Source organism: Oscarella lobularis, chromosome 2 (genome assembly GCF_947507565.1).
Source record: "Oscarella lobularis chromosome 2, ooOscLobu1.1, whole genome shotgun sequence".
Lineage (NCBI taxonomy): Eukaryota > Metazoa > Porifera > Homoscleromorpha > Homosclerophorida > Oscarellidae > Oscarella > Oscarella lobularis.
In genome coordinates this window covers 1,000,664-1,025,561 of record NC_089176.1, presented here as the reverse complement: position 1 = coordinate 1,025,561, position 24,898 = coordinate 1,000,664, and the positions used below count along the sequence as shown (strand labels likewise).

The following is a 24,898-nucleotide window of genomic DNA, read 5'->3' as shown; positions in this document are numbered from 1 at the left end:
CTCCCTTATACACTACACAAGTACAAACACCTTCTCTTTATTCATCTCACTGTCATTCAAACAACTGATCTAACTAAGTTCGTTGTTTGTTACTTGGAAGAGCTTCCCCAGAAGAGACCTTTTACAAACCCGGTAATACCGCCGCCTGCGCCCCGTTTCTTCTCCATTTTTTCGTCAAGCGAGGGAAACTCGACGTGATTCAAGGCCAAGTCAAAGAAGAGTGGCTTGCAGGGAACCGGTTCAAAATCAGGAGGAAAGGGAATGACGTTTGGCTTGCTGGTGAAAAGGCTCGGATCGTCGCAATAATCGTCCAGTCGCTCCAGAAGCGGCTAAAAAAGAAAGCGAGCGCGGACTTTATAGAGAAAGCAAGCCTGGATTGAAATGTACTGACTTTAGGCGATTCCATAGTCACAGCACCCATTTTCTCTTCCAATTCTTTCATTTCTACACAAAAAAATTCGTTGCAACTCTTCCTCCCCAAACACACGTCAATATTACCCAATATAGCTGATGCGTTTGTAATGCATTTCCGACCTCGAGCTTGTTTTTCTACTTCCTGTAATTTAGCCAGGGCTTCCTAGACGAAAAATGCTCATCTCTCTCTACTACTGCCACTATGTCAACCCCACTGACTTGAGCACTAGAGCTTGCGCCCAATTTATATTGTTCTATTGCACTCGTCGTTCTAGCAATCACTCTGTCATACAGAGCAGTCGCCTCTTCCCACTTTTTAAGTAGCCTATATGACTCTGCAACAAAAAACGCTCTGCAAAGAAAAGACAGTAAACAAGACAATCAAATTAGAAAGAACGGTAGCTGCCTGTGAGCCCGGAAAGCGAGATTTTGAGCCGCTACTTCCTGCGATAGTTGAGCGTCGTCTTGCACCTGCGGAATCTCGCTCAAGTCAGAAACATTCTAGAAGAAGAGAACTCAGTACAAATAAGAATAGATAGATGATCAGTAAGCACAGTAGTCCCTTCACTCAAGTGACCACCCCCTCTAACAACAACAACAACATTTTTAATAGGGACACTGGTCATTGTCTCAAAGAGGAACCACTGTATTGATATTATTAGTATATACCTGTATAAGAATGTCGTACAGTCGCACGAGATCGTCTGGCTTGGTCGTCTTGCCTTGCCCCGTCGTCTTGCCTGACTCCATTTGAAGTTGAAGAGACTGAGCCATCAGCAAATTACGATCAATCGTTTTCGACAGACGAATGAAAGATATGTACGACAAGAGAAACTCCATATTTGCGACTTGCGCCTCGTTCTTATGCGATCTCTTGGTCTTATCCTAAAGAAAATCTCCAGCCAATCAAAAGAGACAGACCGACACTTCCTTACAGCATCCGTCTTCAGCTCGTCCCTGATGACTTGCTGCGCATCTTTGCACGCCATCAGCAACGAATCGTAGAGCTCCATTTTCTGTTCGAACGTCTCGGCGCGAACGATCTCCTGATCGCTTTCCAGAGTACGCAAAATAAAGACGCGCACTTTCTCGTTCTTCACGGGCACCGTCTGCCCGTGCCACGTGATCTCCTTCATCGTCTCCGCCTGCTGGGCTCGGCTCTGAGCCAAAACTTCCTAAAAAAAGAGAATTTCTATCTGAGCTTTGACCTCGCGAGCTTCCTACGTCTATTTTCCCTGCTAAGAGATCTTGGTCTCCTGCCGTCATTCTCAGCTTCATCAGCTCTTCGATGTCGGCGCTGCCGTCGCCGATGTTGTACGCGCAGTAGCGAATGTTGGGAACGATTTCTTCAACGCGCTGATCGTAGAGCGCCTTGTGCGTAGGCAAAGCGCTGGAAAGTCTCCCGTAAATTGTACTAAATAGATTATTAGCTGTATTCTACTACAGTACTGCTACTTGCCTCGCTTCTCTAAAGAGACTAAGGGCAGTCTGCCACTCTCTCATTTCAAAGTTCAAATTCCCATTCATCCAAGCAGAATAAGCCTAATCAGATTATCTTTGCATTTTATTCGTTTTGTTTCTTCTTTCTGACCTGCGCTTCTAGTTTTGTTCTTGCGTCGCATATGTCTGCTTCGCACAGCTGGCTCAATGCTCTCGCGTGCTTGGCTGCCTTTTTCAAGCGTCGAACCATGTGAAATCGCTTTCGCGACTCCGTGTTCGCCTGCTGTCGTAACTGCATGGCATACGCCCACGCTCGTTCAGAATTCATCAAAGGCAATAGTAGAAATCTAGTAATCGAGATTTCTTGGCTCTGAGACTCTCTACGGCTCCTAGTCTATTTTCTCTTACTTTGAATCCGTTATGACGTCAATTGTGAGTTTCTTCTGATGGAATCGATGTCTCGACCCGTGAACGAAGCTGAGAGACTTTCTCACGCGACGAAGACGTCGAGAACAGTATTGCCTGCGAAAGTAGGATCGCTTAGTTCGTCACGTGACTCGTTTTTAGCCCTTTTCGCTCGCCTATATCGTTGATAATCCCCGTGGCGAAGACCGTGCTGGCCTTGCGCTTCCTTTATGGTCGGCAGTACTGCAAGGAAGCGACGTTTACGTTCCGTTCGAAGCTATTTTCCTCGAAAGGGGCCTCGATTCTTTACCTTCCAAAGCATAGAGCACCTTGCTCGGGAGTGCTTCCGAAGCTGATTCCGGCGGGTTTTCTTCATCTTTTTCTTGACTTTCAGCCATTTTTTTGTTGTCAAGAGTTGATGTCAATCCAGTTCCCGGACGTTAGACAGAAAATTTCTGCAGACTCGACGAAGTCGATTCAATGAACGACTCGGACCTCGTATTGTCCGACGTTCATGTTCGATGCACGGAAAAGCCGGTGAGAAGACAAAAACGACTCGCACGATTCGTTTTTTCTTGACGCTTGACTAAAAGAACGAGAGAGGCGTCGCCGTGACCCGATTCGTCGCGAAAATCATCGAAGAATCCGACGACGATGCTGGCATCGACGAAGACGGCGATACCATTGTGAAACGACGTCAAAGAGGCGAAGGAATACCTCTTGTAATAGGCGAGTTTTTCATTGAGATTCTAATCAAATTAGCTGAGGTGACGTCATATTTAGAACACGCCATGGCAACCAGACTGAAAGATGTCGGTCAACAGGTGTCTGATGTTATTTTATAAATCTCCTTCACTTATTTTTTTTCTTCAGGTTTGGAATGGCGCATTACTAATGGCTGACTTCATTCTGAGTAACAAAGACCTGTACGTCTGCGTTCTGATCTAATTACGTGATAGACAGTTTGAATCGCGTTTTTAGTTTTATTGGGACTTGTGCTATTGAATTGGGCGCTGGAACTGGATTGACGAGCTTAGTGCTCTCTCGATACGCCGACTTGGTATTTTGTACTGGTATGGTGTTTTCTTTGCACTGATCGATTATTTATTTGATGGATGGATGGATGAATAGATGTTGGTGATGGCGTACTCTCTTGCTGTCAAAGGAACGTTGAAAGGAACATTGGTACTGCACTTGCACTTTGACTTTTTGTCACATGGTAATCTATAGGGGAAATCGATGCTGGAATTATTCAAGTGAGAGCGCTGAACTGGGCGGACCCAGACGCTCCAGAGGGTAAAATTATTAATGATATAGATTCTCTAACTTCATTGTGATCTCAGGAAGTCCCAGTTCCTTTGGCTGGACAGCTGCAGATATTGATCGACTTGAGGACTTGGACGTCATTGTGGCTGCAGACGGTGATAATCCTAATCTTTCTTGCAATAAAATGCTTTCAATTGTATATTATCTGTTCTTGATGCTTAGTAATATATAATGATTATTTCACGGAGATGTTCGTCAACAAAGTCCGGAGTCTGATGCTTCGGTATCGAAAATGCAAACGCTGCTATGTGGCATTAGAAAAGAGGCAATTTTAGTAATATTAATTGTTGTGACGTCATCGTTGTTGTTGTGTCCAGATACAATTTCACAATTTCAAAGCTCGACACAGTGGCTCCAGCTTTCGATTATTTCAAGCACTGTCTCGACGATCTTCACGGGAACGACGACACCTTCGTAATCGAACGACTGCCTATCGGTTTTTCTTCGATGTTCGCCTACGAGCGATCTCATGACATGGTAGGTCGCATGCACACAGAACGACTTTGCTAACGAAACGAATAATGATATACTCACGTTCAGGAACTTTGGTGCGTATACAGAAATGAGAGCGAAGGTGTGGATTCTAGGAGAGAGGTGTCAGACGTTTGAAAAATGAAGAATTCTCCGCTGTATTCTCTTCTGGCTCCGACTGGAGTCAGAGTAGGATCGATACACGGATTGTGATACATGTAGGTAAACAAGTCGTGTCGAATCGTATCGTACTCGCGTTGATATTAATTAATTAACTCGGCGTATGAACTACTTTTTTCTCTGTATTGGTGGCGTCTACTGGTTGTTTAACGTGTGTCGATGCCTTTGCTCAATCAGGCCTTTCTCCTAAATCGACCTGTTTTCCATTTTGTTTGTGGCGAGTCAAGCGTCGTCGAGTGTATCGCGAATTTCGACATTACTTTTTTGCCTCGTTTTGAACATCCAATGCCTCCAGCTGTTTTGAAATGACACAGATGTCACTGGTTTGTCTCCAAAATTTATCGTTATGACGTTTTTGATGCCATTTTCACCGATGACAGCCAAATCTCTCTTCACAAGTCCATGAGCGGAGTTCTTTTGCTTCTTATATTGGAATAATATTAAAATACACCAATTTTTTAACTCAATGGCTATAAGAACAAATTGTAATAACCTGCAGGGGCAGCAGGGCGTGACTTGATTTATCTGAAGATTGATTGGATGGCTTGGATCACAGTTGCGAACCGGTTGTTGTTCACACTAGGCGTACGTACGAGTGTTCTAAGGCTTTTCTTTACGTTGAAGAAGACAATTGGTTCTGTCTTGTGAGGATCTCTATGGCGAATGTTGGTGGGTTCCCTTTTTAGGACCTGTGAGAGTATTGTATCAAGCGCATACGTTTTCTAGACGTTCGCGATGCTTTCAATGAGTCTAGCTCGAGCAAAAGCGGCTCAAAGGTCTTCAAGAAACTCCAGTCATGGCCCGGATTTAGCAAGGAAAATCACAGCGGAAAGGCTGCCACCAAACGATCCTTTTCGGACCCGTGCTTGCAAGTGAAGCCGGCGTCTATCACAGCTAACATGCCTGAAGTTCCTAGAAGAGGTAGTTACAGGGTAATGTGTCTTCAGTTTGAAGTTCAGCTACCTCTAAATAGGGTATCTATACAGTAAGTGAACTAGAACGTGAAGAAGAATTCCCGAACGAACTTAGTTTTGCGTAGCGTAGTATTGTCAAAGTCATTACGTTTTGTGTCAGGAATTGATGTATGGAAGCTGCACGATATATTGAAAAAAAAAACGTTCATCTCAATCCGCGTGCAGTTTCTACTGGCCTTGTTGTGAAACGGCACCACAATTACATTTTTGTGAAGCAAATATCGATAGTACAGTCAGTACATGGCACAGTATATGGCACAGTACAGTACAGTACACAGAAAATTTTCCCTGGAAAATTTTCAGGAAGTTGGGAACGTGCGCTAGATCGGCTAGAATGAAACGAACTGTCGGACGAAGACGGCGATGCCATTGTGAAACGACGACGTCAAAGAAGCGAAGGAATACCTCTTGTAATAGGCAAGTTTTCATTGAGATTCTAATCAATTTAGCTGAAATGACGTCATGTTTAGAACACGCCATGGCAACCAGACTAAAAGATGTTGGTCAACAGGTGTCTGATGCTATTTTATAAATCTCCTTTACTTATTTTTTTTCTTCAGGTTTGGAATGGCGCATTACTAATGGCTGACTTCATTCTGAGTAACAAAGAGCTGTACGTCTGCGTTCTGATCTAATTACGTGATAGACAGTTTGAATCGCGTTTTTAGTTTTATTGGGACTTGTGCTATTGAATTGGGCGCTGGAACTGGATTGACGAGCTTAGTGCTCTCTCAATACGCCGACTTGGTATTTTGTACTGGTATGGCGTTCTCTTTGCACTGATCGATTATTTATTTGATGGATGGATGAATAGATGTTGGTGATGGCATACTCTCTTGCTGTCAAAGGAACGTTGAAAGGAACATTGGTACTGCACTTGCACTTTGACTTTTTGTCACATGGTAATCTATAGGGGAAATCGATGCTGGGATTATTCGAGTAAGAGCGCTGAACTGGGCGGACCCGGACGCTCCAGAGGGTAAAATTATTAATGATATTGATTCTAAAACTTCATTGTGATCTCAGGAAGTCCCAGTTCCTTTGGCTGGACAGCTGCAGATATTGATTGACTCAAGGACTTGGACGTCATTGTGGCTGCAGACGGTAATAATTCTTTTCATGACAAAATGTTTTCAATTATTGTATCTGTTCTTGGTGTTTAGTAATATATAATGATTATTTCACGGAGATGTTTGTCCACAAAGTCCGGAGTCTGATGCTTCGGTATCGAAAATGCAAACGCTGCTATGTGGCATTAGAAAAGAGGCAATTTTAGTAATATTAATTGTTGTGACGTCATCGTTGTTGTTGTGTCCAGATGCAATTTCACAATTTCAAAGCTCGACACAGTGGCTCCAGCTTTCGATTATTTCAAGCACTGTCTCGACGATCTTCACGGGAACGACGTAATCGAACGACTGCCTATCGGTTTTTCTTCGATGTTCGCCTACGAGCGATCTCATGACATGGTAGGTCGCATGCACACAGAACGACTTTGCTAACGAAACGAATAATGATATACTCACGTTCAGGAGCTTTGGTGCGTATACACAAATGAGAGCGAAGGTGTGGATTCTAGGAGAGAGGTGTCAGACGTTTGAAAAATGAAGAATTCTCCACTGTATTCTCTTCTGGCTTGTCAGAGTAGGCGTCACAGATAGACTGTACCACGGATTGTGAATGTAATAGGGTATGGTGATATGTGTAAACGACCGTTGTGTAAACAGTCATTGATATTAACTCAGCTTCAAAAACTGCCTTTTCCTCTGTATTGATGGTGTCTACTCGTCGTTAACGTGTGCCGATGCTCTTGCTCAATCAAGCCTTTCTCCTAAATCGACCTGTTTTCGCTTTTGCTACTGTCTTGTCGTGGCGCTTCGAACGTCGTCGACGAGCAGTCGCAAATTCGACTTTTCTATTTCGCCTCGTTTTGAACATCCAATGCCGCCAGCTGCTTTGAAATGACATAGAAGTCACTTTTCTGTCTCCAAAATTTATTGTCATGACGTTTTGATGCCATTTTTCACTGATAACAGCCAAGCGTCCATGAGCGGAGTTCTTTTGTTTCTTATATTGAAATAATAATAATACGTCAGTTTTTGAACTTAATGGCTATGAAAACAAATTACAATGGCCTGCAGGGCGGGACTTATGTTCTATCTGAAGATTGTGATTGGATAGCTGGGATCATAGCTGGGAACCGGCTGTTGTTCACACTATTTGTACGAGTCTTCTTAGACCTTTTCTTCGCGCCAAAGAAGACAATTGCTTCCGTCTTGTGAGGATGGCCACGACAAATGACAAGGGTCCCCTTTTAGGACCTCTGAGAGCGACGTATTAAGCTTCAGTGTACGCTTTTTAGGCGTTGACGGTTTCCCTGAGTTTATCTTGAGCGGAAAAGGCTCAAAGGCCTCTAAGAGACGCAAGTCATGGGGTGGATTTGGCAAGGAACATCGCGGCGGAAATACTGTCATCAAACGATCCTCTTTGGACTCGTGCTTGCACGGGAGACAGGCGTCTGGCACAGCTATGATGGTTTTCGTTCCTATAAAAGGTTCTCTTGACTATGGCGCTACAACAGGGTCAAAATGAATGAATGAATGAATGAATGAATGAATGAATGAATGAATGAATGAATGATTTGAACGAATGAATGAATGAATGAATGAATGAATGAATGAATGAATGAATGAATGATTTGAACGAATGATACGAATGAATGAATGAATGAATGAATGAATAAAGGAATGAATGAATGAATGAATGAATGAATGATACGAATGAATGAATGAATGAATGATACGAATGAATGAATGAATGAATGAATGAATAAAGGAATGAATGAATGAATGAATGAATGAATGATACGAATGAATGAATGAATGAATGATACGAATGAATGAATGAATGAATGAATGAATGAATGAATGAATGAATGAATGAATGAATGAATGAATGAATGAATGAATGAATGAATGAATGATACGAATGAATGAATGAATGAATGAATGAATGAATGAATGAATGATACGAATGAATGAATGAATGAATGAATGAATGAATGAATGAATGCAACTGAAAGTTGCCTTTATTGAAATTTTTGAAAGTATGTTTTTCAATTCGGAACACAATCACAGACTTTTAATGCCTAATTAGCAACAACCTTGACAGATTTAGAATTGTCTGTTTTTCAAATCCGAACACAATTACAGCCTTTAAAAGGAACAACCTGGTCATTTCGAAATAACGCAAAAAGATTTCAATGTACGCAACACAGCGCAGTGACAAAAAACGTTTAACAAGTTTGATTCAAATTTGGCCAAGGTGAGTGACGTTGACGAAGGCATGAACTAAACGTTCGACGTATGCCTCCGCATCTTCACCTTTTTTCTGAACGGGCAAGGTCAGCGTTAGGAAGCATATTGAACTCTGTGGGAAAATTGCTGAATGACTGAAATGCAACTTGGGCTTCAGCCTAAAGCCAGTAGGAGGAATTGCATTTGATCCGGTGAAAAATGCCAGGACATGGGACAGGCTGCAGTAGTGCTTTCCCTCTGAAAACGATAACCCGATTTTAGAGTTTAATATTGGAGAATAAATGTTCTTTTATACCTTCGCAGTCGTCTAGAAATCTTTGAAACAGCATGTACGCGTCTGTCTCTTGCTGCCATTTTTCTTCGTCTTCCTCCTTCTCGGTGAAGGCAGCTGTTGCAAACATTTTGAGGATGCCCTCTAAATAAAGTTTCATAAAATCACTAATAACTTTCCAGCAAAAAAATCACACCTGCTGTAAGTGCTGAGTCCTCGTCGTGAACAAAATATTTCTTCATTATGTCCTTATGAGACTGCATGATGGAAAGGACGTTCATCAGCTTCAGGCCGTCCCGCAGTTGATCCAATTCTGCCTTGACGCAAAGGACAGCGAAGTGAAGAAGGAGGCAATGGCGAAGGGCTTCTTTTTTCTTGATAGTGATGGATGCGAGGACCTCGTGGTAACCTGCATCTCAAACGGCCTTGACCAGATCACTCTCGAGATCTTCAAAAAGCGACTGTAGTTCAGCGTCAGTAGTAGAAGTATCGATCTGAAAGAGACTAGTTTAATACGCTGAAAAATGTCTTTAAGTAATACTTGTTTGATCCAATGCTGTAAGCAAACGTGATATTTGAGGGACTGAAAAACCGTTGTCGACAAAATAACGAAGTTGATCTTCCGATATGAAATAGGACGGCCGGCCACGACTTCCTTGCACAGTCTCCATGTCTTCAACAGTTCTTTCGGCGGAATGGTTAACAAGGAGATCGATCGTAGATGTAATGCAGCGAAGGAGGCCAGCTTGCTCACCGTACACAAGAGAGAGGCGGCCAACTACTTGATAGAGACTTTGCAATTCCGTGAGAATGCCGTCAGAAGCGTGAACAAGAAAGAGATCGCTCCCTAGCTGATGAACGCTTCGAATAACAGCTTCAACTCTGCGTACGAGAGCTTCTCGAATTCGTCCAAGATCAGCAGCCATTTGCAAAGTTAATATCAACCCCAATTTGTTTCTTTCTTTCATTCATTCATTCATTCGTATCATTCATTCATTCATTCATTCATTCGTATCATTCATTCATTCATTCATTCATTCATTCATTCATTCATTCATTCATTCATTCATTCATTCATTCATTTATTCATTCATTCATTCATTCATTCATTCATTTATTCATTCATTCATTCATTCATTCATTCATTCATTCATTCATTCATTCATTCATTCATTCATTCATTCATTCATTCGTTCGTTCGAATCATTCATTCATTCATTCATTCATTCATTCATTCATTCGTTCGTTCGAATCATTCATTCATTCATTCATTCATTCATTCATTCATTCATTCATTCATTCATTCATTCATTCGTTCATTCGTATCATTCATTCATTCATTTATTCATTCGTATCATTCATTCATTCGTATCATTCATTCATTCATTCATTCATTCATTCATTCATTCATTCATTCATTCATTCATTCATTCATTCATTCATTCATTCATTCATTCATTCATTCATTCATTCATTCATTCATTCATTCATTCATTCATTCATTCGTTCGTTCGAATCATTCATTCATTCATTCATTCATTCATTCATTCATTCATTCATTCATTCATTCATTCATTCGTTCAAATCATTCATTCATTCATTCATTCATTCATTCATTCATTCATTCATTCGTATCATTCATTCATTCATTCATTCATTCGTATCATTCATTCATTCGTATCATTCATTCATTCATTCATTCATTCATTCATTCATTCATTCATTCATTCATTCATTCATTCATTCATTCATTCATTTTGACCCTGTTGTAGCGCCATACTTGACTAGCTATAGCCTATAGGGTAATGTGTCTTCAGTTTGAAGTTCTGCTGCCATCTATAGGGTATCTAGTAAGCTAGCTGATGGGATCCAACGTGAAGAAGACTTCCCGAAAGAACGCGGTTTTGCCTAGCGTATTATTGTCAAGGTCGTTGCGTTTGTGTCAGGAATTGATATAGTCTACTAATAGAAGCTGATGCATTGAAAAAAACGTTCATCTCAATCTGTGCGTGCAATTTCTACTAGCCCTGTTGCACCAATCTCTACAGTACAGTCCACGGCACGGACTGACAGTACAGTACACAGTAAGAAAATTTCCCTGGAAAATTGAAGTTAGGAACGTGCGCTACGGCAACGCTAGAATTGCGCTAGAAGAATGAACGAACTGTCGGACGAGCTACTTCTGGCCGTTTTTCGCCACTTGACACCCAAAGATTTGCTTCGATTATCGCGCGTAAACAAGCGCTGGGCGCGCGTGAGCGGCGACGCGCAGCTCTGGCCCTGCATCGACCTTTCGTCGAACGGCGCGTCGCAATTCGACGCGAATTGCGATCCGAATCGCGTTCTCGACACGCTCGCTCGACGCCGAATCGATCCGACGCGAATCGAGTCGCTCGATCTGTCTCGTTCGAGCGTCTCGCTCGAAGGAATCGAGACGATCATGAACCACTACGTAAACGTCGAGACTCTATCGTTGTCATGGTGTCGAAACCGCCTATCCGACGTCTCGCAGGGAGTCACGTGGACGTTGCGACGTCTGCGCGTTCTCCACCTCGCCGGCTGCGCGAGTTTCAGCGACGACGACGCGGAAACGATAGCCGACTGCTGTCGAGAATTAATCGAACTCGATTTATCCTATTGCGATCAGAAATTCACCGACTTAGGGCTTGGTCACGTGGCGGGAAAATGTCTCCTATTGGAGCAGCTCAGCCTTCACTCGTGCGCTCGTTTGACCGACAAGGGCGTGACTGAAGTCGGTTTGCACTTGACTCGACTGACTCATCTAAATTTAAATTCCCTTGAATTTGTGAGTGATCGTTGCATAGCAACCGTTGCTCAAAACAACCCCCGTCTTCAGTCGATTCATCTTGATTTCTCCGAGAACGTCACCGATGTTGGCGTTATTCCCTTGGCAACGAATTGCACTCAATTACGAGAAATGCATCTACGTCTCTGTTTCGCTTTATCCGACAGATCTCTCACGTCCATCGCTCACCATTGTCCCCTACTCGAAGTTCTCGTTCTTTTCGGATCGGACGGGGTAACGGATGTGGGCGTCGAACTCGTTGCTCGTCATTGCAGTCGACTTCGACTGTTGGAAGTGTCTGCCAGTCGAAGTGTGACCGATCGGTCTTTGCTGTGCATAAGCGAGTGCTTGCCTTGCGTCGAGCACCTGCGCTTTCGTCAGTGCCATCGAATCACCCACGTTGGCGTGTTGGCTATCGTGGAGAAGTGTTCCGCTTTGATCACGTTCTTAGTGCAGGAATGTTCTTCTATTGGAAAGGGGCTTCACCACGCCGAGATTGTTCCAGGTGATAGCGTCGTCGCGAATGTTTCCTCTGGGCTTCAGCTTTTGCATCTGAGTGGCTGTCAATATTTGAACGATTTTTGCGTTTCGTCGATCGCTCGACGCTGTCCCAATTTGCTCGAGTTGGACGTCAGTTTGTGTTCCATGCTTTCTGACGATGGTATTGCGGCTGTTTCGAAGCATTGTTCTCGCCTAATAACGCTCAAACTTCATTGGTGCGTCTGCCTTACCGATAAAATCCTCTATTCCCTGGGGAAGAATTGCCAAGAGTTGAGGTTACTCACTCTTGGCAGCTGTGATAGTATCTCAGACGCTGCCGTAAATCAGTTGAAAATAACATTGACAAAATGCACGGTGTCAGGTATTAGAAGGTGCAGAAAGGGTGCAGAATAGCTCGCAGTCAGAAACGAGTGCAGGTAAAATGTCTACTATAATGAAGGAGAGGAAAGCTATGCCTAATCCACCAACCAACATGCAGCACCTCTAAATGCTAAACGAGAGAGTTCCCAAAGAACTCACACATGCATCTCATCAACACATCAACTATAACCACTGTCAGAATCGTCGTCGAGTAAGTAAGTCTCCTCTTCTTTGTCGACAGCAGGGATTCTCAAGACCACGAGCTGTTTGCTATCTTCAGTCAAAGAATTCGACTCATGTTCTTCTATCAACGGATGGTTCGAGAGTCTGCTGCGAGACCTTCTAGCGATGAAACTCTCCACGAGTACGCTTTGCTTCTGAATGAATTGCAGTAGGATGGAAAAAATCAATAGGGTAGAATGTACTTGAAAATCGACAACAAATGGTAGGAGGCCTTCGGCTGGTCCATATTTGAAGAGCTTTCTTTCGCTGTGTTCTTTCTGTATGCTGAGGAAAACGAAGCTTAGACAAATAACGGATTCGACGCCGAGTAAAAGTCCAATTGGAATCAACCGTTTTTTGACGGACGTCTCGTTCACGTTGTGCTTGAACTTCACCACGAGGATGAACACAAGTCGAAGGAATTTTTCGGTCATTTGAAGTATATAGGAAAAATGCTTCATAGACGTAACAGCATCCGTGTTCTTCTTTTTGTCACTTTGCGAAGGGTTATTGAACGTCAATGCAATGACGTCGAATGCAAGGGAAGTTAGGCCAAAAATAATCACTGTCGCTGCTTCCGGATGGATTGCTTTTGGACGACGAATGCATTTCCAGATCCTTTCTAGTGCAGACTTCCAACTGGGGATGAGCACCAGACAGGCAGCGATGACGAGCAAAGATATCAAGCTCAGAGTAGCGTCGACGCTGATTGGTCCGTAATGTTTCCACTGAACGACCCACTTTTCCTTTTTTAAGGAGGGGAATTTACTGAGTCGATTCAAACACGTCATGATGAAAGACGGCAAGATGATGAACGGAATAGCAAAGAAAGAGAAAGCGAACAATATGTCGAATACTTGTCGCTGCTTCATGGTGACTGAGCTCAGCGAGAATGTCGTCACACTACCACGACTTCTTCGTTTACAGTCGAGACGAAGCTCCTGTACGTCGCCGTCCGAAACGGTCGTTTCATTCATCAAGGAATCCATTACTTTAGACAGCGTCTTCTTCGTCTCCTCATTGCTCATCGTTTTCAATTCGTCGTCTGTCGACTCGTTGAGTGCTAGCGTAAAGTAAAGCGATGCGGACAGAATGCGGAAAAAGGTAACGGAGGATTTGACGATGGGACGCAGGGAGTGCCACTCCACGTGAGCATCTAGGACGAGCTCGTTGTCGTGATCGATTTTGCAGATTGTATTTGCAATGCTATCTCCCCAGAGCATCACGTTATAGAAGCCCATGTATATGAAGATGCTCTTTTGCCATCTAGGTATTGCTTTTGATGCATTTCTTTCTCTCTGGTAGCTGACTTCGAAGAGTACTTGAGCCCCTTGTCAGAACACAACACAATTTAATTACATATCCAATTCTATCATGCCATCCTAAATACCTTGCACAGCAAAACTAATTCCACATAGAATATGATAAGCCGTCTCTTTTGGAGTTCGGCCGCACAGCCAAGTCTTTGCCACTTCAATCGATTCGTAGAGAAAAGAAAGACACGCGCAAAGAAAAATGACGCCGCAGACGCGATGCAGTTCACTTGTGTGTTCATCTGACTTCGTAAAAGCGACCGGCTGGCAAATCAGTTGCCGACCAATCGCTTTGTTTCGCTTCATAATGTGGAAGACCATAACAAAGAGACACGCTATCGAGGTGATCGCATACTGACAGCAGTAGAAAATCCAAGCAGTTCCACTTCTTGACGAGCTAGGCCACAAATGACCGGGCTCTGCACCGGGCGCCTTAGCAGTGCCATCACAAGGAAAGCCGTACTTGTGGCTTTTGTTCGCGCTATTGTTACTAGTAGAATCGTTGAAACGACCGCACATGCCGTAGTATCGATTGACGTCGACGAGAGCGCAAGCGAGAATCGTAGCGCTGAGCGTTGCAACCCAAAAGATGACGGAACTAAACCTTTTCACAGTGTGACCCATTAGCCTGTACTAATCGATTGATACAATTAACTCGGCTATATAGGTAGTCGCGGAGAGCAGGAAAAAGCGCCGGACGGCCCGAAGTCGGATAGAGAAAGGCACGCGAAAAAGAACGCGGAATATTTTTCTACGCACGCGGAATATTTTTCTACGCACGCGGAATATTTTTCTACGCACGCGCCTTCTCGCGGAGTCCCCGCGTTGTCTGTCGAGAAGGTGACTAATCTAATAGCATCAAATATAAAAATAAAATGGTAGGTAAATATTTTATTCCTTTTTTCCGTCTTTCCTTATGAAGCTTCCCTGTCGAAGAGAGACCTCGCGAGCGTTTTGGAGTCTCACTTTGCTACAACCTGCAAGCTGCATGGGCTTGCTTTGACTGAGCTTGCTCAACTGCACCTCTGCTCGTACACGCTGCTTGATTGCTACTCTTAGCCTCTCTCTCTCCTCTTCCAAGTGTCTCACGTCTCTCAGATGATTTCTGTGATATTCGCTCTTTGCTATTTCAAAATCTCTGTCACAAACATCGAACGACTGTAAATGGTTCATTGATAAAATTGCTGAGGTATTACTTTCTTATTTCCATTTGTTTTTCTCTTTCTCTCTGTATCTTCTTCCTCAGGTCTCGTTCCTGACACAAGAAGTCGTACTCTCGATGAAACGGCACGTGAGCAAAGCTATTCCACGAACTGCCCATATGCAGAGAAGCGCGGTTGAAATTGCGTCTTTCTCTTGGCATTGGAAAAGAACAAGTGTGCAAAGATTTCACTCCCAATACAGATACATTAGGGAGAGCTCTGCCAGGGAAAGCAAAAGCCATGTTTCTCTTTCGACGGTCCGGAAACGATTCATTAGCCCGTTGGCCTCCCTTGTCGCGATAGCTGGCCATACAGTATCCAGACCGTGAGCTAGAACGCTGTCGTGCACTCAGACGTTCTCGAAGAGGCTAGGCGAAGGATCTGCGCGTGCTCACAGCTCCGGGTCAGCCCTAAATTGACCGTTTGGCCAGCCAACACCTCTTTGCTCCTTCTAGCGTGGTAGAACGATCTCTTTGCAGCCGCGTAACAGAACTGCAATCATTATAAAGGTACCTGAAGGTCCCAGATAGGAGGTATCCTACGTGGGAATTGCTAGTTTGCTGCTGACGCGATCGAATCAGTACGTCCCAACCAGTGCGATGCTTTCTTTCTCTGCTAAGTGAAAGAGCCAAGCAAATCTAGCTCAAAACGTTCTCCTAGTTTCACTGAATCTCAAACAAACTAGTCTTATTCTTTGGTTACACTGAAAAATGTACCATATTGACGAGACTTCCTACGCATTGCTTCTGGGGGTTGAAGAACGTCGACTAGGATGGAGACGGTCAGCAGCGTCGAGTGAACGCGAAAGTCGACAACAAATGGCATCAGTCCTAGAAGAATGGGCCTGTCGGCGATAAGTCGGTCGGTGTGTTCTCTTTGTATGCTGAGAAATATGTGGCTCAGGCCGATGGTGAATTCAACGGCAAGGAGAGAGGAAATCAAGACGACGTGTTTCTCTATGGATTCTAAATTGACGGCGCCTTTGAATTTCACCAATAGAATCAGAGAGAGACAAAGTAGTATTTCACTCAGTTGAAGAATCGACGAAATGACGGAATATCCGGCTGCGTGGCAGTCTTCGCGGCACTGACTAATATAGGCGACGTACGTGCATTGAAATCCAGCCGAGACCACACCAAAAATAGTCAATGCTATTGCTTCAGAGTCAAACGCCCATTCGAACTTGGAATTTATGGTTCTCCAATTTGGTATCAGGGTTAAACACGTGAAGAGAATTGCACTGGATATTGAATTTAGAACAACGTGGACGCTGATGTGAATCCATTTCATTCCCCAGACGGACTCGTAGTGATTGATATGTGTAAGAACAATGCAGATAAATGTTGGCAAAACCACGACAGGAATCCCGAAAAATGAACAGGCTAGCAGGGTATCGACAAGTCGACGCCGAGAGAAATCCGAGTTGGTACCATATCTCTGAACGTCGCTTTCTCGGGCAGTTTCAGTAATTGCGTTGCCGTTGTCGTCATCGCGCGTCCTCCTCTTTTTCTTGTGAAATGCCAACGTGAAATACAAAGAGGAGGATAAAATGCGGAAAAATGTCATTGAGGATCTGAGTACGGGTCGAATCGTCGTCCAGATCCCTTCGCCGACGATTTTTACGTTGTCGACGTCGACTTTGCATATGCTGTTGACAATGCTGTCCATCCAATGCATCAGGTTGTAGACGGCCAAGAAAACGAATACTTTCTTGTGCCATCCGAGCAACGATCGCTGTTCGCGCTGATACCTGGCCTCAAAGAAAAGCTGAGCTCCTATACGTAGATAGTCTCGTCGAGGTGTCGACTATATTTTTTTTGGCTCACCTTGCATGAGAAAGTTGACTCCTCCACAAACGTGATAGGCGAATTCTTCCCAGGGTCGATCGCACAGAATTGCCCTAGCTACTTCAATGCATTCGTAAAGAAAAACGAGACTGGTGCAGAGTAGAATTATGAGACAGACTCGATGTAGTTCGTTTGTATGCCCGTCCAGATTTTCCTTAGCCACGGCACGAAGCGGTGACCGTTCGCTTTCAATTTTGACGCTCAGTCGCTTTTGATTTCTATTTCTCTCCCTGGCGCGAGACAGCAAGGCGGCGCAGCAAAGCGATGATGAAAGTGTATAAATCAAAGAGACGTAGATCCAAGCTGGCCTACTTCTTGTCGATCTTGGCCACAGGTAGCCAGGCAGTTGTCCAGTTGCATTGCCATTGGCTATGCACTTGTAGCTGCCGTTCACTGTTGCTCCTCGAGAATCGTTGAAGTGACCGCACCGACCGGCGTAGCGATTGATGTCGAGAAGTCCGCCAATCAGCACGGTGCTAATGGTTATTGCGTTGAATAGAATGCTGCTAAGCCACTTACGTAACCCTTGCCAGAGACGGTTTTTTAGAAGCTGCTGCGCCATGCGACCACGGATGTAACTATCGGTAATCAAATTACGTTCGAGGATGTTTCTAATTAAAACTGAAAATAATTTGTTTTTTATCACTCTCCTTGACCATATTTGGAAGTTACGTTACACGCGCTGCGCAAGCTCAAACCACACCTGATTTTGGCAGAAAATTTTTCTGCTTTACCTATCCATAGATACACAGTGTTTCTATGATTATCCGGGGTAGTCAGGGTCGCGTCTTTTGGTTTCTAGCATGTCGTGTTGCCACTTAGCCGAGTTCAAGTCATCCAACGGCCTTCGCGCGTTCGAAGCGATCTTTTCCTGCTTTTTCACGACCGCCTCGCCGTCCTTAGCAAAGCTGAAAGTAAGTCGACGATCGCAAAAAAGGGGAGACGAGGGACTTTCTCTCGACCGCGACACCCGTCGTCGTTTTTTTATCCAGGCTACCTACGGCGTATGCAAGGAGTGCGGAAGCTACAGCGGCCGTCTGCACGCCTGTCTCCACTGCGTCTATACGGGCTGCTACAGGGAGAAGCACATTCACAAGCACTCTTCTAAGACTCGACACCAATTGGGTACTTTAGCGATTGAATTTCTGTATTGAGTTTTAATTAATTAATTAATTAATTAATTAATTAATTGACTGCCATTTTTATCCTCTTGTAGTTGTTGATTTGAGCTATGGTCAAGTCTTTTGCTTTGCCTGTCAATCGTATGTTTACGACGCGGAAGTGGAGATGCTGTTGCAAAGGAAGTCGAGTGAAACGTGGCTGAAAACCAGTTTGTTTAAATAAGCTGCGAGCCTTCTCTCTTTCTTAGCGAAATTGGATTGTGTTTTAGGGATTGAGTGGATTCCGTCTGTTGACGATCAGGAATTCTTAGCGACGAACCCGAAAAGGCGAAAACTCTGCGAACAATCGACTGTTGGTCGGTCGACGCACGCTCATAGAAATATATAAATTTTATTTTCCTTTTTTTTTATGTCTAAGGGTTACGCGGACTACACAATCTTGGCAACACTTGCTTCATGAATTGCATTCTCCAAGCGCTGGTTCACACGCCGACACTTCGCGATTTCTTCCTCGCTGATCAGCACATGTGCCGGTACAGCAGCGGCAGCGGAACGTCGAAATCGAGCAAGTGTCTCATGTGCGAACTGGCGTCGCTCTTCCAAGAGGTAAAAGACGTCGTCACAGTTAGATATATATATGTAACGTGGGGGGCCCTTTTCTTTTATTTGTGACGCTTTCGTTCAGTTTTACAAAGGCGTGTCGACGCCGTTGATTCCGTATCGACTTTTGCATCTCGTCTGGCAAAATGCCCACCACTTGGCCGGTTACGAGCAACAGGATGCCCACGAATTTTTCATGGCCGCTCTCGACATTCTTCATCAGCACAGCCAAGGTTGGGGGGGGGGGGGGGGGCCTCCATACACGTTCGTTCCTTAACTTAACTTTCTGTCGTCAAAAGATTACAATCCGTCGAGTGACGAGAACAACGGAGGCGCGTCGCTCGAAACCGAAAGCATCATTGAAAAATTGTGCACAGGTCAACTTCAATCGGACGTCATATGTCAGGAATGCAAGTGAGTTGATGTACCTCTTTGCGCGTTTTTTTTTTCTTTTCATTTCTCTCTCCCCGTGAGGTGCGTTTCGACGACGATTGATCCTTTCTGGGACATTTCGCTCGATTTGGGCAACGCAATCGTGCCGACGAAACCGTTCAATCGAATGACGGCAACCAATCTCACTCCGTCGCCAACGAAAATAATGACGTCTTTTTTTCCTGCGGGTTCGATGATTCGATTTATCTCTTCCCGTTCGTTCTATTGACGCGTCTTGGTCTTCTTCGAAAGACGGTGCACTGACTCCGCTGAGACGATCGCCGCCGCCGCAGCCGCCGCCGCAGCGCGGTCCTCTGCTCTCGCCGACCAGTCGAACGCCGAATACTCTGCTCGAGTGTCTGGAACGCTTCACCCATCCTGAGAGACTCGGTAGCGAGGCGAAGATAAAGTGTAGCACATGCAGAACGTATCAGGTACGATCGACGATTAGAGAAAAAGAGTACGTTAGTTGATGGTGTACTAGGAATCGACTAAGCAGTTGACTCTTAGAAAGATTCCCGTTATTTTGTGTTTTCACTTGAAAGCAAGTGGCTCGCGGTTTTCTTTTTCCGTTCTGTTGTTACACGTTTTGACCGGCGTAGAGATTCGAACATGGGAAGAAGTCGAGAAAGATATCTCGATTCATGCCATTTCCCTTGGAGCTAGACATGGGTCCTTACATGACGGAAAGGTGAAAACGCGTACATTTTTTTTCTCTGCTTGGCGAGCTTTTGCTATACGCTTAGGGGCGCATCGCACAATAGACACTCGCTGAAGAATAAGTACGATTTGAGGAGAAACATTTAGGACCATCAGTGAGTGCTTTCGACGCTAGGTATTGTCTCTTTGCTGTCGTCAATCACAGCGGCACGATGGAAACAGGTCACTACACGTGCTACGTGAGACAGCAGCGAGATCAAGTAAGACAGACGACCAAGGAATTTTTTTCCCTCCCCTTACACAGTCAAAACGTCTAGTGGTTCAATTGCGATGACGCTTGGATCACTAAGGTGACCGTGTCAGAAGTTCTACGCTCAGAAGCGTGAGTTTTTCCTCTGCGCGCTCTCGCTTCAGTTCTATAACTTTTCGTTTTTTATTCAGCTATCTACTATTCTATCACAAGCAGGTATTGGATTACGAGTGAGAATCTATTAGCTAAAACTGCAGCTCAGTGTGAATAGTAAGAGAAAAAACGTTCCGTTTTATTTGCGCTCGTTTCTTCTTTTTTTGAGTTCGTGCCTATTCGCGAGATGGCACATCTTCTCTTATCCCGCTAGCCTGAATCCTTCGCACCGTTCGCATGCACTCCGACACGCACGTCGGCGAAATGAGTTGATAGTTGCTTAGATTGGCCAAGTGGAAGATAAAATTGCCGACGAGATTCTTCTCGACGACGTCTCGTCCGTACTTCTCCACGAATTGACGACAAATCGACGCCATGTGCGCATCGGCAAAGGGACTGCGACAGAGGCACTTTGCCAATAAATAAAAACGGTCAATTAAACTTATTACTTTATTCTCATGACGTGAAGATTCCACAATTTCATCATCTCTTTTTCGGCGTCGTTTACATCGGTAAACTCGTTGATCATCTGAAACGGACACGCAATTCGTCAAAAAAAAACACACCTTTGACTGTAGAACGACACCATTTTCATATTCGCTCTCATCCAAGGCGGATCGATTTCGATCTCGCTGTCGACGTCCGATTCGGACGAAAGCGGCATGCTTGTCGTGGAATGATAATAAACTCTGTCGGGAAGAAATCTCTTGATCTAGTGAAAACGAAGACAGAGACTGCTTCACCTGTCCGTCTTGATTTGCGGCGAAAGTCCGACGGCGGCTCCACCATCGGACGGCTCCTTTACCATAAATTCCGTCAGATCATCGAACCTAAGTCTTTTGTTTCTAAAGTGTTTAGTTCCATCTCATATAAAGGTGAACGGGTTATTATTATAGGTCTTATACTTTGAGCTAACTAGAACGCTTGTACTAGACTTTCTTTTTCTCGGAAAGTGTCGACGGCTTGGCAGAACGCGCTCGCGCTGAACAACGTCGCCGTCGTCGTTCTCAGCTCCATAACATTCGTTAAGTCGAACGTCGATCTGACCCACTTTAGGTTGAGGCTTGAGAACCCTCCTCACTACGTGTCACTTCGTTCGTTTATTCTACCTACCGTATAGGTGAAAAGGAATCGCGGATGGCACAGCTGAAGATGCTTGAGCAGGCCACACAACGTCGGACATTTGACTCGGCACCAGCAGCACGCCAAGTCGCTGATCACTTCCGTCTGCTGTCGCGCATTGCCGTCGTACAGATACCGAAACATGATCTGTTCGGGCGACGGCAGTGCGTCGACGCCGCCGCCGCCGCCGCCGCCGTTCTGAACGACGACGCTTCGGTGACGTCGCTTTGTCGCCACGGCGCCAAAGCCGAGCCCACACGACAACGACGACGATGACGACGACGACGACGACAAAGCGGATCCTGAAGAAACGCGGAGTCAGATGGGAGGTTAGACCATTCAAAATTCTTAACCTTTTGACGTCACATTTTCCGATTTCGTTTTCCCAATTTTCGCGTGCCTTGCACGTTTGCAATAGCGTCGAGGAGAAAAGACGTGAATCGGATGGCATCCGTCCCACGCAAACGAAAATTTCAAATACTCTTTCAAAGCCATGTTGGATCCCAAGCGCTTTCTCTACAACGAAATAGCGCTATTAGAGAAAGACCAACGAACTCGTCGTTCTTACAATGACCGGGCCGGCCTGACTGCAGTCGTCCCACTTGGCGCGTCGTCGCTGTGCGATCGTCTTCAGCGGAAACGATCCAAACGACTTGACTCGATTGGCACAAAGCTCGTAGTCGCCCTCCTCGCAGACAAAATCTCGCGTCGCGTCGTACAAAACGAAATGGACGTCGAAACGTTTCGGATAATCGGTCGTCGACGTTTTGTCTTTGTCTTTGTCTTTGTCGTCGTCGCTATGGAAACTCGATTGTTCGGAGTCAATCGAATCCCACTGGAGATCGTCGTAATCCGTTTTAATTTGCTCGGTTTCCTTTTGGACTGGCTCCTCTTTGCCGAGAGTAACCCTCACGCGCAGGACGTAGGAATGAAGAGCGCCGAGAGCGTTGTCCACGCGTTCCACGTCGAGAAGACTTGCGTACGGTATGGAAACGTCGCATGAAAACGTACCCTCCGTGCCGTCGTTTCCGTCGTCACCCGTCTCGGCGCCGTCGTCGTCGTCGTTTTCGTCGTTGTAGCCGCTACGTCGTTGCACTTTTCTTGGGGCCAACTTCACTTCTTTAGCCGAGTATGCTCCGCGCTGGAGAAGACGTCATTAGGTTATCTTCCCATGATTATTATTATATGAATACTTGTTTCGATCGACCGCTTCTCTGGCTTATGCGTACGAGTATGGGTTCGAGAGTCAATTCTTTTTCTTTCTTTCCGGCGGGACTGTGAAAAGCCTCGAAGGTGAAGTGGAAGTTTCCCGCGGGAGGGCTATAGATATCTATGATCAAGTCCACTGTCTCGCTTCCTAAATTTACGTTTGTTCTTCGTTCTCCTGAAGCTGAGTTAGCATGTCGTTAACGCGAAAATTCTTTCTAATTGGGATAAACGTAGCCGGTTCGTTTCCCTTGGTGTGGATCAGTAACTTTACCGCTTTTGCTTCTTATTCCCGTCTTTTCTCATGTACGTCAAATTGCGACGGAGATAATAAGGCTAAGTTACAGACAAATCAAGACCCACGATAGGTGAAACAGTGCTACTTGCAGATACTTTCTCCGCTGTACAACTCAGACAGCTAGGGGAGTACTGTACGTGGTCTTATCATCTGCATGCGCTTATAATATTCTAGATACTTTACGACCTCTTTCCTAGTCCAGTGCTATGCGTCTTACCGACGTTTCCTGTCTCTTTCGGAGCAGCCGATAAAGTTGGGTAGGAACTGAAGCGACACGGTGTTGTCTCGGCTCATCTCGCCGAAAAAAACTTGAACTCACGTTCGTATACTTTCAAAAATTGGTTGTAGTCGGCGCGCAGCTGCTCGAACGATCGTTCGCCCGTTACGTCCGAACTTGAACGAAAACTGTCGACGCCGCGGAGACCCTTTATCATTGTTCGACAACAACCATCACACGCCGTAGACCTACAGTTTCCCGGATATAAAAACCGTTAACTTTGAGTGAGCGCTTTGACCTCAATGACTCAGGATTGAGTACCTACTTTTAGCGCTTTGACTCAAGTATGAACCGACTGACGAAGTTAAAAGTAGCCTTTGGGAGTGTTGCAGCTACAGCAGCTGTGGCATACGCAGATTTCTTATGCGAAGAATGGGAACACCGTCTTGAGCGTAAGAAGATCGAAGAACGTCTTCAGTTCGGACACTGCGACAAACCGTACTATCAAGAAGAGCGCTTTCTAATCAACAGAGAGTTCGAACGAAGGCCTTTGGCCAAATGTCTTTCGCCGGACGAAAACTCGAGGTTCTACTACGTCTTCAGCGGTCCACACGGCTGCGGAAAATCTCGCCTCATCAAGGAGACGGCCTGCGAGCTGATCGAAGAAACGAAAGAGAAGAAGAAGGATTGCGGTATCATCATGACCGAGGTGAGAACGAGCAAGCACGTCGCTGTAGATATTGCGCGCTCCATGGGCATTGCCGTCGAAAATGAGCCGCAAACGTTGCCCGGAAAACTGCGATCTCACTTCGGATACCGCTACCGGCCTTTGTACACCATCCCCGATGATGCCGAGACGGCCATTGATTATATTGGCAACGTATTGGCGACGCAGGGTCGTCAATTCAAGGAAAAGAACAGGAGGCCGTTGGTTATTGGCCTCGATGACATCAACGTACTGGCTGACAGAAACGATCAGCAACTAGAGCGATTGCAGCATTGGGCCAAAAAACTTGCTGACGACGGTCTTGTCATTTTTGCTTTTATCGACAGTGGCGGCATTGCACTTCAAAAGATGAGAAAAGTTCCTGGAAGAGCAAGTCGAATGAAGGAGTTCACCGTACAGGATATATCTGAAAAGGATGCTAAGGCATTCCTCAGTACAGCATTAAAGGACTGCAACGTTGATGGCAATGAAGTCTATGATAAACTGACTAATGGCCGCCTTCAGCATCTCCACTGGGTGCGAGAAATCGTACAGGACGAAAAATCCTATACATATGAAGCCCTGTCCAAAAAGCTGATCGGTGAAGTTACATTCAGTTCCTTGCAGCCATGCGATTTACACACGTCATTGGCGTCAGGCTACAAAAATGTTCCTGAGAGGATAAGAAAAAGGCAGGAATTGATACAGGAAATGATGAAAAGAAAAGGAAAGCTGAGCACTGAAAGGGCAACAATCATACTTGGATTGAATGCAGCAGACCAATTTGGAAGTGTCTCAGCCTGGGAAGCAGATCTTAATCTTTTGGTCAAAAAAGATATTCTGCTTTACTGTGATGGTGGAAAGGAGCTCACATTTCACAGCAGGCTTGTTGAAACTGCTCTTAAAGAGGTGTTTTGCAAGCCGAACTAGAACATAGTTACTTTTTGTAAGTTTGTGCTTTTTTTGTAGCTGCATCTTTTTATATCAACTATTGAATATTTTGGCTATCTCCTACGTTGGATTCGCAGAAATCTAATTTCGAAAGTTTCCTTCCTCCCTCGTGAGCTGACCACCGCAGTTGTAC

The 24,898-nt window shown here is 44.9% G+C and overlaps 8 protein-coding genes and 1 long non-coding RNA gene across 9 annotated transcripts; 4 read left to right on the top strand and 5 right to left on the bottom strand.

Moving 5' to 3' along the window:
- Positions 1 to 21: 21 nt before the first annotated feature.
- LOC136200301 (signal recognition particle subunit SRP68-like) lies at positions 22 to 2,684 on the bottom strand. Its single transcript, XM_065990680.1, has 13 exons — positions 2,570 to 2,684; positions 2,436 to 2,502; positions 2,263 to 2,376; positions 2,006 to 2,201; positions 1,874 to 1,956; positions 1,639 to 1,828; positions 1,350 to 1,589; positions 1,084 to 1,299; positions 821 to 915; positions 634 to 766; positions 499 to 577; positions 392 to 444; positions 22 to 329 (listed from the first exon to the last, which is right to left on the bottom strand). Exons 1-13 carry the CDS (start codon positions 2,655 to 2,657, stop codon positions 90 to 92), a joined length of 1,794 nt encoding a protein of 597 aa, XP_065846752.1. The 5' UTR covers positions 2,658 to 2,684; the 3' UTR covers positions 22 to 89.
- Positions 2,685 to 2,694: 10 nt separating this feature from the next.
- Positions 2,695 to 4,447, top strand: LOC136200300 (methyltransferase-like protein 22). The gene is made up of 11 exons (XM_065990679.1): positions 2,695 to 2,796; positions 2,853 to 2,988; positions 3,043 to 3,083; positions 3,133 to 3,185; positions 3,241 to 3,332; positions 3,391 to 3,444; positions 3,490 to 3,555; positions 3,603 to 3,680; positions 3,748 to 3,850; positions 3,903 to 4,062; positions 4,126 to 4,447. The coding sequence occupies exons 1-11, from the start codon at positions 2,740 to 2,742 to the stop codon at positions 4,192 to 4,194; spliced, it is 909 nt and encodes a 302-aa protein (XP_065846751.1). The 5' UTR covers positions 2,695 to 2,739; the 3' UTR covers positions 4,195 to 4,447.
- Positions 4,448 to 4,892: 445 nt separating this feature from the next.
- On the top strand, positions 4,893 to 6,849 carry LOC136184087 (methyltransferase-like protein 22). Its single transcript, XM_065970931.1, has 10 exons — positions 4,893 to 4,905; positions 4,963 to 5,157; positions 5,660 to 5,721; positions 5,771 to 5,823; positions 5,879 to 5,970; positions 6,025 to 6,078; positions 6,124 to 6,189; positions 6,237 to 6,314; positions 6,374 to 6,679; positions 6,743 to 6,849. The coding sequence occupies exons 1-8, from the start codon at positions 4,893 to 4,895 to the stop codon at positions 6,278 to 6,280; spliced, it is 579 nt and encodes a 192-aa protein (XP_065827003.1). The 3' UTR covers positions 6,281 to 6,314; positions 6,374 to 6,679; positions 6,743 to 6,849.
- A 1,451-nt stretch (positions 6,850 to 8,300) lies between these two features.
- LOC136200241 (uncharacterized) lies at positions 8,301 to 9,738 on the bottom strand. The gene is made up of 4 exons (XR_010673317.1): positions 9,340 to 9,738; positions 8,995 to 9,292; positions 8,823 to 8,942; positions 8,301 to 8,764 (listed from the first exon to the last, which is right to left on the bottom strand). It is a non-coding gene; the product is annotated as an uncharacterized lncRNA (long non-coding RNA).
- Positions 9,739 to 10,945: 1,207 nt separating this feature from the next.
- On the top strand, positions 10,946 to 13,953 carry LOC136200335 (uncharacterized). The gene has a single exon (XM_065990713.1). The coding sequence runs from the start codon at positions 10,954 to 10,956 to the stop codon at positions 12,496 to 12,498; it is 1,545 nt and encodes a 514-aa protein (XP_065846785.1). The 5' UTR covers positions 10,946 to 10,953; the 3' UTR covers positions 12,499 to 13,953.
- Positions 12,517 to 14,746, bottom strand: LOC136200334 (uncharacterized). Its single transcript, XM_065990712.1, has 2 exons — positions 14,078 to 14,746; positions 12,517 to 14,017 (listed from the first exon to the last, which is right to left on the bottom strand). Exons 1-2 carry the CDS (start codon positions 14,622 to 14,624, stop codon positions 12,645 to 12,647), a joined length of 1,920 nt encoding a protein of 639 aa, XP_065846784.1. The 5' UTR covers positions 14,625 to 14,746; the 3' UTR covers positions 12,517 to 12,644.
- Positions 14,747 to 15,802: 1,056 nt separating this feature from the next.
- Positions 15,803 to 17,611, bottom strand: LOC136184086 (uncharacterized). The gene is made up of 2 exons (XM_065970930.1): positions 17,029 to 17,611; positions 15,803 to 16,977 (listed from the first exon to the last, which is right to left on the bottom strand). Exons 1-2 carry the CDS (start codon positions 17,609 to 17,611, stop codon positions 15,890 to 15,892), a joined length of 1,671 nt encoding a protein of 556 aa, XP_065827002.1. The 3' UTR covers positions 15,803 to 15,889.
- Positions 17,612 to 17,830: 219 nt separating this feature from the next.
- Positions 17,831 to 20,485, top strand: LOC136200314 (ubiquitin carboxyl-terminal hydrolase 22-like). Its single transcript, XM_065990688.1, is given in 14 exon segments — positions 17,831 to 17,963; positions 18,042 to 18,174; positions 18,266 to 18,379; positions 18,440 to 18,526; positions 18,589 to 18,776; positions 18,856 to 19,184; positions 19,245 to 19,390; positions 19,455 to 19,636; positions 19,687 to 19,746; positions 19,805 to 19,893; positions 19,949 to 19,984; positions 20,038 to 20,122; positions 20,180 to 20,244; positions 20,304 to 20,485. Coding segments are annotated over 14 exon segments (1,668 nt in total). The 5' UTR covers positions 17,831 to 17,852; the 3' UTR covers positions 20,347 to 20,485.
- Positions 20,280 to 23,336, bottom strand: LOC136200313 (polycomb protein suz12-like). The gene is made up of 13 exons (XM_065990687.1): positions 23,211 to 23,336; positions 23,109 to 23,155; positions 22,868 to 22,929; positions 22,755 to 22,811; positions 22,581 to 22,707; positions 21,956 to 22,528; positions 21,741 to 21,903; positions 21,379 to 21,689; positions 21,171 to 21,328; positions 21,009 to 21,110; positions 20,852 to 20,954; positions 20,715 to 20,794; positions 20,280 to 20,661 (listed from the first exon to the last, which is right to left on the bottom strand). The coding sequence occupies exons 1-13, from the start codon at positions 23,323 to 23,325 to the stop codon at positions 20,442 to 20,444; spliced, it is 2,118 nt and encodes a 705-aa protein (XP_065846759.1). The 5' UTR covers positions 23,326 to 23,336; the 3' UTR covers positions 20,280 to 20,441.
- Between the last annotated feature and the right edge of the window lie 1,562 nt (positions 23,337 to 24,898).

Excerpts from the sequence above, each read along its gene's own strand:
- LOC136200301 (XM_065990680.1), bottom strand. The coding sequence starts at position 2,657 with ATGGCTGAAAGTCAAGAAAAAGATGAAGAAAACCCGCCGGAATCAGCT. Across the intron at positions 1,829-1,873 it reads AGTCTCTTTAGAGAAGCGAG|TACAATTTACGGGAGACTTT; the intron begins GCAAGTAGCAGT and ends TAATCTATTTAG. Across the intron at positions 1,590-1,638 it reads TCTTAGCAGGGAAAATAGAC|GAAGTTTTGGCTCAGAGCCG; the intron begins GTAGGAAGCTCG and ends CTCTTTTTTTAG.
- LOC136200300 (XM_065990679.1), top strand. The coding sequence starts at position 2,740 with ATGAACGACTCGGACCTCGTATTGTCCGACGTTCATGTTCGATGCACG. Across the intron at positions 3,186-3,240 it reads ATTCTGAGTAACAAAGACCT|TTTTATTGGGACTTGTGCTA; the intron begins GTACGTCTGCGT and ends TCGCGTTTTTAG. Across the intron at positions 3,333-3,390 it reads CGACTTGGTATTTTGTACTG|ATGTTGGTGATGGCGTACTC; the intron begins GTATGGTGTTTT and ends ATGGATGAATAG.
- LOC136200334 (XM_065990712.1), bottom strand. The coding sequence starts at position 14,624 with ATGGGTCACACTGTGAAAAGGTTTAGTTCCGTCATCTTTTGGGTTGCA. Across the intron at positions 14,018-14,077 it reads AATTAGTTTTGCTGTGCAAG|GGGCTCAAGTACTCTTCGAA; the intron begins GTATTTAGGATG and ends TGTTCTGACAAG.
- LOC136184087 (XM_065970931.1), top strand. Across the intron at positions 5,971-6,024 it reads CGACTTGGTATTTTGTACTG|ATGTTGGTGATGGCATACTC; the intron begins GTATGGCGTTCT and ends ATGGATGAATAG. Across the intron at positions 6,190-6,236 it reads GGACCCGGACGCTCCAGAGG|GAAGTCCCAGTTCCTTTGGC; the intron begins GTAAAATTATTA and ends TTGTGATCTCAG.
- LOC136184086 (XM_065970930.1), bottom strand. The coding sequence starts at position 17,611 with ATGGCGCAGCAGCTTCTAAAAAACCGTCTCTGGCAAGGGTTACGTAAG. Across the intron at positions 16,978-17,028 it reads AGTCAACTTTCTCATGCAAG|GAGCTCAGCTTTTCTTTGAG; the intron begins GTGAGCCAAAAA and ends ATCTACGTATAG.
- LOC136200313 (XM_065990687.1), bottom strand. The coding sequence starts at position 23,325 with ATGATAAAGGGTCTCCGCGGCGTCGACAGTTTTCGTTCAAGTTCGGAC. Across the intron at positions 22,812-22,867 it reads GGGAATAAGAAGCAAAAGCG|AAAGAATTTTCGCGTTAACG; the intron begins GTAAAGTTACTG and ends TATCCCAATTAG. Across the intron at positions 21,904-21,955 it reads GTCAGGCCGGCCCGGTCATT|AGAAAGCGCTTGGGATCCAA; the intron begins GTAAGAACGACG and ends ATTTCGTTGTAG.
- LOC136200335 (XM_065990713.1), top strand. The coding sequence starts at position 10,954 with ATGAACGAACTGTCGGACGAGCTACTTCTGGCCGTTTTTCGCCACTTG.